This window comes from Colobus angolensis, unplaced genomic scaffold (assembly GCF_000951035.1).
Source record: "Colobus angolensis palliatus isolate OR3802 unplaced genomic scaffold, Cang.pa_1.0 Scaffold31, whole genome shotgun sequence".
NCBI classification, from domain to species: Eukaryota; Metazoa; Chordata; class Mammalia; order Primates; family Cercopithecidae; genus Colobus; species Colobus angolensis.
The window spans coordinates 11058014-11067976 of NW_012116377.1; the positions used below are offsets into that span (position 1 = coordinate 11058014).

At 39.4% G+C, this 9963-nt stretch overlaps 1 protein-coding gene across 1 annotated transcript in view; it reads right to left on the reverse strand.

The window, feature by feature from the left end:
* Positions 1 to 1926: 1926 nt before the first annotated feature.
* Positions 1927 to 9963, reverse strand: part of CSTA (cystatin A (stefin A)) — a 16016-nt gene continuing 7979 nt past the window's right edge. Inside the window, exons 2-3 of the mRNA XM_011950817.1 lie at positions 6008 to 6109; positions 1927 to 2158 (exon numbers count right to left, since the gene is read on the reverse strand). Coding sequence (XP_011806207.1) covers positions 2030 to 2158; positions 6008 to 6109 — 231 coding nt within the window. The 3' untranslated portion in view covers positions 1927 to 2029. The remainder of the gene's footprint in view (positions 2159 to 6007; positions 6110 to 9963) is intronic.

The window sequence follows — 9963 nt, forward strand, 5'->3', positions numbered from 1 at the left end:
ATTCCTGATAGTCAAAAGGTGAAAGCAACTTAAATATCTATCAACTGATTAGTTAACAAACAACGTGTGATATATTGATAAAATGAAATATTTGTGCATAAAGAGAAATAAAATACTGACACATGCTACAACACTGATGAATTTTGAAAACTATGCTAAGTGAAGGAAGCCAGTTACAAAAGACCACATATTATATAATTCCACATATATCAATGTCCAGACCAGGCAAATCTAGACAGAAAGTAAATTGGTTGTTGCTTAGGGGTTGATGTATGTGTGGAGGAGGCTGGGGAAGTGATAGCAAACAGGTATGAGACTTCTTTTTGAGGTGGTGAAAATCTTCTAAAATTGTGTGGGGTTTGCATGCATTTGTGAATGTGATATAAAACCTTTCACCTGTACAGTTTAAATGAGTAAGTTGTATGTTTCAATTTATTTCTCAATAAAGGTATTAAATAAGAGGAAAATGGCAATTAAATGGAGCATGTGATTTTGGGTTGGATCTGTTTTTTGAGATGGGGTCTTGCTATGTTGCCCAGCAGTAGCTATTCACAGGCATGATTATTGCACACCATGGCCTTGAACTTCTGGCCTCTAGAGATCCTCCTGCCTCTGTCACCTGAGTAGCTAGGACTACAGGTGCTTGCTACCTCACCTGGCTTGGATCTTTTTGTCATAAATGACATTATTGGGACAATTAGGGTAATTTGAATGGTGTCTGGGGATTTGATGCTACCAGTGTATCAGTGTTAATTTCCTAATTGCTTAATTTAATTTTTATTTTTTATTTTTTTAGAGACGTGGTCTCTCTCTGTCACCCAGGCTGGAGTGCAGTGGCATGAGTATAGTTTACTGTAGCCTCGAGTTCCTGGGTTCTGGCCATCCCCCCATTTCAGCCTTCCAAGTAGCTAGTACTACAGGTATGTACCACCATGCCCAGCTAAATTTTAATTTTTTTTTTTTTTGTAGAGGCATGGTCTCACTATGTTGCCCAGGTTTGTCTTGAATTCCTGTCCTCAAGCAATCCTGATGCCTTGGCCTACCAAAGAGCTGGGATTACAGGCATGAGCCACCATGACCTGCCAATTTCCTGATTTTGATGGTTGTATTTCAGTTTTGCAGGAGAATATCCTTGTTTGTAGGAAATGCACACTGAAGTATTTGTTGGTGATGGGGCATCATGGTAAGTAACTTAAGTCTCAAATGTCCAGGAAAAAAAAGTTTTTTTTTTTTGCAACTTTTCTCTATGTTTAAGTTTGTTTCAGAATAAAAATATAGGCCGGGCATGGTGGCTCACGCCTGTAATCCCAGCACTTTGGGAGGCTGAGGTGGGCAGATCACCTAGGGTCAGGAGTTCAAAACCAGCCTGGCCAACATGGCAAAACCCTGTCTCTACTAAAAATACAAAAATTAGCCAGGTGCGGTGGTGGGCGCCTGTAATCCCAACCACTTGGGAGGCTGAGACAGGAGAATCACTTGAACCCAGGAGGTGGAGGTTGCAGTGAGCCAAGATTGAGCCATTGCACTCCAGCCTGGGTGATAGAACAAGACTCCATCTCAAAAAAAAAAAAAAAAATACACACACACACACATACACACACACACACACACATACACATACACACCCTTTGTAAAATACTTGATTTAATTTTAAAATATGAGGATAGAGATGGAATGTTGGGTTATCAGCAGCCACAGGGAACAAGGAGGCTGACGAACTGATAGTCCATGATCCGGCCTGCCTATGGTGGGGGTGAGTGTGGTACTATCCTTTAGCCAGTTGCATTAGGCTTGACTAGTTTTTATAAGATTTCCAATTGCCATCAATTTATATGGAATTTATACTCTAAAGCAATAGCACTGATTTTGAGAAAGAAAAGGTAATTTCTACTTAATACAATAAATGAGAAATACTTGAAGAAATAATTTCTTTGGAAAAGAATGCTTCTTTATTGATGGTTTTATTTATCAGCAAGGATCATGACTCAGTAGCCAGTGGAAGGAATCAGAACACTTTGGGAACATGCTGCTAAAAGCCCGTCAGCTCATCGTCCTTGTTTTTGTCAGCCTGGTATCCAGTAAGTACCAAGTCCTCATTTTGTCCGGGAAGACTTTTGAATACTTTCAAGTGCATATAATGATTATCACCTGCTCGTACCTGAAAAGTATTAAAAAAAAGAGAAAGCAAAAGGAGATTTTTTCAAATGGGTCTACATCAAGTGAGAGAGCTACAGGTCTATAAAGACTTCTGTCCAAAAAGCTGCTGAGGAATAGCATTGCTAGACCTAGTCCACCCATTCTTAGACTCTTTGTATTCATAAATCCACCACCTTATTTTAGGAGAGAAAGAGTAGAGTAGGCTGGGTGCCGTGGCTCCCACCTGTAATCCTAGTACTTTGGGAGGCTGAGGCAGGTGGATCATGAGGTCAGGAGTTCGAGACCAGCCTGGCCAGCCTGGTGAAACCCTGTCTCTACTAAAAATGCAAAAAATTAGCCAGACATGGTGGTGCATGCCTGTAATCCCAGCTACTCGGGAGATTGAGGCAGGAGAATCACTTGAACCCAGGAGGAGAAGGTTGCAGTGAGCCGAGATCGCACTGCTGCACTCCAGCCTGAGTGATAGAGTAAGACTCTGCCTAAAAAAAAAAAAAAAAAAAAATTGTAGACTAATGAAATGGCAAGAGGCATAGGTCCTAGGTTTACTTTGTTATTTTTTTTAGTATAATCTGGGCACAAAGGACAGCATTTTATTTTCAAAGATGCATGGAGCAAGAAAACCAGTGACAGCCTATATTTTTGGTGATGCTGTTTTCTGACTCCCAACTTGGGACACTTTATTTGCCATACAGTCTGATAAGGGAAAAGAAAATCAGAATTGCCCTAGAAAATTTGGGATGCAGGGTTCGTATACCTATACCAGCACCTACTTTATAAATGCCCTCTGGTAAGATTGAGCAGAGCCCAGGGGGCGGACACCCTCCCTTCTAGAGTGAAGGGATCGGGCACTGTGGCTCACGCCTATAATCCCAGCATTTTGGGAGGCCAAGGCGGGTGGATCACCTGAGGTCAGGAGTTTGAGACAAACCTGGCCAACATGGTGAAACCTAGTCTCTACTAAAAATACAAAATTAGCTGGGCATGGTGGTGCACACCTGTAATCCCAGCTACCTGGGAGGCTGAAGCAGGAGAATCACTTGAATCTGGGAGATGGAGGTTGCAGAGAGCCGAGATTGTGCCACTACACTCCAACCTGAGCGACAGAGTGAAACTCTGTCTCAAAAAAGGAAAAAAATAAATAAAGCTAAGGAGTTTCGCTACGAAGTCATTGGTATGAAGGTTGAAGCAGAAGCAGTAGTTTGGACATGAATCTGAGACCTGGAAAATTATGGTAAGAATTTTTACTTTGGTTCTTGCTTGAGACAATAAATGCTTTGTCTTATAAAAATATTTATTGTGCTTCTGATGTCACTTCCTATCCTAATTTTAACAAATGCCATATATCAAATGTTTACTGTTAGCCAGACACTGTGATGAACATTTTATATAAATGATTATATTAACTTATATTATAGGCCAGAAGAAAGGTGGAGCAATGAAATTTTACAGATGTGGAAGCAGAGTAAGAGAGAATAAGTGATTTTCCATAAATCTCTCAGCTATTAAGTGGCACAGCCAATATTCAAACCCCGATCTGTTAGGCTCTAGCATCTACATTCTTTTCACTCTATAATGTAACCTCTTTGGAGGGTACTGATAGGGGAATGAGGCCTTGCTCTGTTGCGTGGGCTGCAGTGCAGTGGTGCGATCTCAGCTCACTGTAACCTCAAACTCCTCGGCTCAAGTGATCCTTCTACCTCATCTTCCTAAGTAGCTAGGACTACTCGTGTGCATCACCATGCCTAGGTAATTAAAACATTTTCTTTGCAGAGACAAGGTCTTGCTATGTTGCCCAGGCTGATCTCAAACTCCTGGCATCAAGCTATACTCCCGCCTTGGTCTCCCAAAGTGTTGGGATTACAGGTGTGAACCACCACACCAGGCCAGTGTAACCTTTTAAAAGCTCTTATTTTGTGCTTTGTATTAGAGGCAGCACAGCCAGTAGTTAAGCTCAGTCTATCTGGGCTCAAATCCTGACTCAGATCTTATAGCTGTATGACTTTTTTAGTCTCTTCACCACCCTGGAGCTCAATTTTTTCATTGGTAACCCAAGAGAAGTGATTGTACTTATCTCACAGATTTGTTGTGAGGATTAAATGAGATAATACAAGCCCTGTTCTTAGAATAGTGCATGGTGAATTGTAAGTGCTCAATAAATTTCCAGCTTATTTATTCCTCACAACACCCTGCGAAGTAGATTATTACCCTCACTTTGCGGATAAGGGAATGAAGGCTCAGAGAGGAGGAGGAGCTTCAAGGGTTCAAACTCAGGACACTCTGACACCTAAGCCTGTGGTCTTTCCATTCTACCACCTGCCTCTTGGTAGGTACTTGAAATACATAGAGAAGGTCTTGTCACTGGCAAGACCTTAAATCTAGAGAGGCTCAGAGCAAAGGGATCGACAGCCAGACTACCAGGAAGTAAAAGGGAACTGGGATCAGTGGCTGAGATCCAGTAGGAAAAATATGATAGCAGAAGGAAGAAAAGATGAGAGAGACAGAGAGAGAAAGAGACAGAGACAGAGAGAGAGAGAGAGAGAGGAGACTGATTAAGAGAGGGCAAAAGGGTGGTCAAGAGAAGAAATTTTCAGGCAGAAATTTTCAAGATAATTATCTGATGAACTGTTGAAGAGACATGTGAGCTGGTAATATGTGAAATGTATGCATTTGAATTAATCATAAATTATTAAAATAAATATTCTAATGTTGATGGAATGTTTCCTATCTTTGCACATAATCATTTTTAACTGGAAAACGTTCTTTTCCAGCCATGAAGAAATCAGATTGAAAATGGAGGAAATGGTGCCATTGTTTTCTGAGGATACAGCAGGGTCCTCTGTGACATGTGTCTCCCCGGGACCTGGTCTTTACTAGGAGCTCACATTTGGCAAAACAGGGCTGATCCATGTACATAGCTCGGTACTGAAACTTTCTTATGCTAAGCTGACTAGCTCCACTTACTTATGTTTTTTTTTTTTTTTTGCTGAAAACGTCTTTTAAAATGTTTATATTTTAATTGAATTGTTTGTTAAAGAGAAATAAGCCACACTGTGCCCTGGTCAAATAGTTAAGTAAAGATTAAGTAAATATACTTTAATATTTGTTTTCATTTTTAAAATCAGAATTATCATCTTCTTAATACATAAGGACAAAAATGGCTCTTAAATATTCATGGTTGACTTGTTCAATTGGTTTCATCTTGATAACTTCAATTAGAACTGGATCAATGCATCGTGTAATTTTCTGACAGAGCTATAAAATTAACTTTTAAACTATTTTAACTACTCCACTGCTTTAAACTATACCTAGAGTGCCATAAGTTAAATCTACTAATTTGAATTATAAAATAATATTTACATTATATTAATCAAAATGCTTATTTAAAGGACAAAAAAGGTTTAAATTATTTTCCCAGCTAATGATTTGAGTCGTTACTTTAATTTATTTAATTTAGATATATAGAATCATACAGCTTTGAGGTGGAATCGGCTTCAAGATACCATGTGGTCCAGCCCCACGCCTTCAGGCAGATGAGATGTGATCCTCCCTCCTTACCTAAGAAGCAGTACAACCACAAATCCAGCATGCCCTGAACTGTTATGAAATCTTTTTCTATACAATTTCCAGAAATCAAGAATCAATGTAATAAAGCTTTCTGAATTCACAAGAAAAAAAATGGTATCAACATCATTTACCAAATTTGAGAGTGGTAGACTTGGAAGGAATCATGCTGGGCATCTTAATTTAGGACAACTGTAAGGAAGGAATTATATGGTAGGGAAATCAGGGAACATTTTACATAAAATGAGAAATAGATCTTTTGGCACTAAAGTAGGTGCTGAACTCTAACCTTAATGTAGTAATTTATTCCAGCAACGACTTGAGTTTTATACTCCACAGCTTCCAATTTTTCGTAACTCTGATTTGTTTTTTCTTCAAGCTGTGGTTTAACCTAAAGAAAAGAAAAGAGGAAACAAATAATCAAAGCTATATTAGACTCCATCTATGTGACGTACACATCTGGGAACCTCATCCTCCTAAAAGTCTTCAAAGATGGTAATGAAATCTATGAGCTATTTTTATTATTTCAATAGAAAAGTCCTATTTTAATACAATTACATAGGTTAAAATATCAAATTTTGTTGCTTTAGGCTGAATTCACATAAACTCAGTGTGGTAATGCAATATAGGAGCATTTTGACTGTTAAACTCTAAGAGTTATACATATCTTTGATTAACAAAAATCAGTAGAGCAATAATTACTACTTGATTAAAACATTATTTTAAAATAATTTCAGACTTAAAAGTTGTAAAATTAGTATAGTGAATTCTCTTATATCATTTACAGTTCCCCTAATTTTGCCATTTTACATAACACAGTATAATCACCAAAATCAGGAAATTAACATGGTATATCACTATTAAGTAGTCTCTAAACCTTATCAGAATTTTGCCAGTTATCCTGAAAATGTCTCTTTTCTGCTCCAGGATCTCATGCAGGATCCTACATTGCATTTAGTTGTCATGTCTACTCAGTCTTGTGCAATCTAGGTTCATTCCTTTGTTGTTCACAACCTTGATGTTTTTGAAGAATACTGGCCTGTTAAATGGTAGAATGTCCCTCAATTTAGGTTTGTGTCATCTCCTCTTATGTTAGTATTATACATATTTGTAAGGATAGCGCAAAAGTGATGTTGTGCTTAAGTGCATCCTATCAGGAGCTACATTTCATTACTGGTGATGTTAATTTTGATTGTTTAGGATGTCTGCCAGGTTTCTCCACTGTAAAGTTACCATTTTTTCCCCTTTGTAATTAGTAAGTGTCTTGTGAGGAGTCTTGTTTCTCGCTGTACTTTCGTTCATGAATTTTAGCATCCATTGATGGTTCTTGCCTACAACAATGATTAATTGTGGTGTTGGCCAAATGGCAATTTAAAAAATAATTTCTTGTACATTTATTATTTGCAATGCTACCGTAAGGAGGAGCTGTTCTCTCCTCTTCATGTAGTCAATTACTTATTTTATATTAATATGACTCATGGATATTTATTTTACTCTGTGGATTACAATTCATTACTCTTTATTTTGTTACTCAAATGTCCTAGATTTGGCCGTTGGGAGCTCCTTCACTTGATGCCTGTGTCCTTTCAACACGCCTCCATCATTTTATAAGCACTTCCTAACTTTCTGACTTTACGGAAGTAGAGTCAGATGTTCCAGGTTTATCTTGAAGTTTCCTTGCCTCCTCACTGGAATCAACTATTTCTCCAAGGAGTCCCTACTCCTTTCATTGGAGAATGGTATTTAAGACCCAAGATTTGGGTGCTGTGTCTCTTGTTACTAGATGTCATTGCTTCTAGGCCCACTCAGTGGAAAGGGCTACAAAATAGTATGTGTACTCACACACATGTGCACACATCTTTACTCATTTGTATATGTGTGTGCATATACACACATTTATGTGTGTGCCATTATATATGTGTGTGTGTGGGGGTGTGTGTGTATATTTATATACTATATATATATACACACACACACACACACACACACACACACACATATATATTTTTTCCTCTGATTAAAATCAAATACCATGGCTGGGCGTGGTGGCTCATGCCTGTAATCCCAGCTCTTTGGGAGGCCAAGGCGGGTGGATCACTTGAGGTCAGGAGTTTGAGACCAGCCTGACCAACATGATAAAACCCCATCTCTACTAAGAATACGAAAATGAGCCGGGTGCAGTGTTGGGTGTCTGTAATTCCAGCTACTCAGGAGGCTGAAGCAGGAGAATCGCTTGAACCTGGGAGGTGGAGGTTGCAGTGAGGTGAGATCATTCCATTGCACTCCTGCCTGGGCAACAAGAGTGAAACTCCGCCTCAAACATAAATAAATAAATAAATAAAAATAAAATAAAAGTAAAAAAATCAAATACCACAGGACTCATTTAGCTTTTCCCCTTTCCTTATTAGAACTCCTTTATCAAACGCTGAGGAAGAATCCTGGTTCTTCTTATTTGCAATGTATTTGCCTATTTGTTCAGTTCTAGCATATACATAAAATAATTTCAGAATTGCTGACCTATGCCCCTGTGGAAAACAATATACTAACTAGAGTGCAGTATTTGGGTATAATTCTAATAAAGACCATGTGGTTGCATGGGCTTATCTGGATAATCCAGGATAACCTCTCCATCTCGAGAGCCTTAATTTAATCACACGTGCAAAGTCTCTTTTGCTGTGTAAAGGAACCTAGTCACAGCTTCCAGGGATTAGGACATGGACATCTTTGGAGGGCCATCATTCTGTCTACCATGGAGGGGTATGGGTTGGGTTTAAATGTCAGCATTCCCAAACCAAGCATGAGAAGGGAGACAGAGTCCCAAATTTAATATATAAATTTTTACTGAACGCATCAGCTTTCTGTACAGTACTTCATTCCCACTCTCAGCTGGGCCTGATATGCAAGAGTCTACTATGAGCTCTTGACTCAGTTCCTGCTAAGTGTAAAGCTTGTCTTCTGCCAGGGTGGAGGACAGTGAGGGAGAAGGAACTCGGGAAGGTCTCACTGTCCCTCATACAGATCAGTCCTCTTGCTTTTGGTCCCAGGCCTTACTCCTGGCTACGAGTTTTTGGTGTTGTTCATGCCTGCGCCTTTGTGATGTTCTGCAGGTGAATCTGCTTGCTTCTGGCTTAGACTTTCCCCTCCGTGGGCTTAGCTTCTGTTTAGACTGCTCAGCATTTTCCATTGTTCATCTGTTTTCCAACTTCCAAAATTTTATTGCTGTTTCTGAGGTGGTACTTGCCTATCTCCTGTTGTCTTTACATCTGTGGGTTTGTCCTTCAACCTCAATTCTTTTCTGTCCTTTGGAGGAAAAAGGATATAACTCTGTATTGAATATACCTTGTTTATTGAGAACTTGCCTTTATGCCCTTCATGAAAGCATTTCATGTCCATACAACTTCAATCAGGTCTCCAATGCATCTAGAATTTTCCCGAGGCAGTCTTTCCCATCAGTGGGCAGGTTTTGTTTTCTGTTTTTTAATTTAAGAGACAGGATCTCCCCCTCACCCAGGCTGGAGTGCAGTGGCGTGATCATAGTTCACCCCAGTCTCAACCTCCTGGACTCAAACAATCCTCCCTGGGCAGATGTTTTGAATCCCTTACTACTGATGCCTCAGTTTGAGTACCAGAACTGTTTTCAAAATGTAGACATATGCAAGCTGTGAGCTCTCAGACCACTGCTGAAAGGCCAAACACTCCACGCACCACCACTCAGTTCTCCTGTAACCTTGAGAATAGACGGGAAAAATGCTACTGCTCTGTTGAGATGGAAATGAAATTTCAAAGTGGAGAAAGGGAGAAGACAAACAGTGAGAACAAACCAGAATTGGGAAGAGCTAGGGGCAAGAGAGTGGAGAAAGGGTGCACAGAGAAGCAGAGTAAGGAAACATGTTACTGTCTTAGGGTCCCTTTCCAAAGCCTTTCGAGATTCCAAAGGAGGGGTGGCCAGCATTGGACACCAGTCAAATTAGGAGCTGAGTTTGAAAGGGCTAATCTCTACACTAATCCCCAAAGTATCCATTTAAACCTCATTTTATAAATGAGGAATCTGAGGCTATGAGTTGAGCATGACTGCTTAAAGTTGAAAAATTATTAATCATAGTTATTTTAAAGTCCTTGCCTGATAACTTATATATCTGATCTGTGTTCCTTCTGCTTTTCAGTCATGTTTTTTTTAAGCACATATCCTAAGCTGGCCAGTCCTTCTTTTCTTTTCCTTTTCTCTTCTTTTCTTTTCTTTTCTTT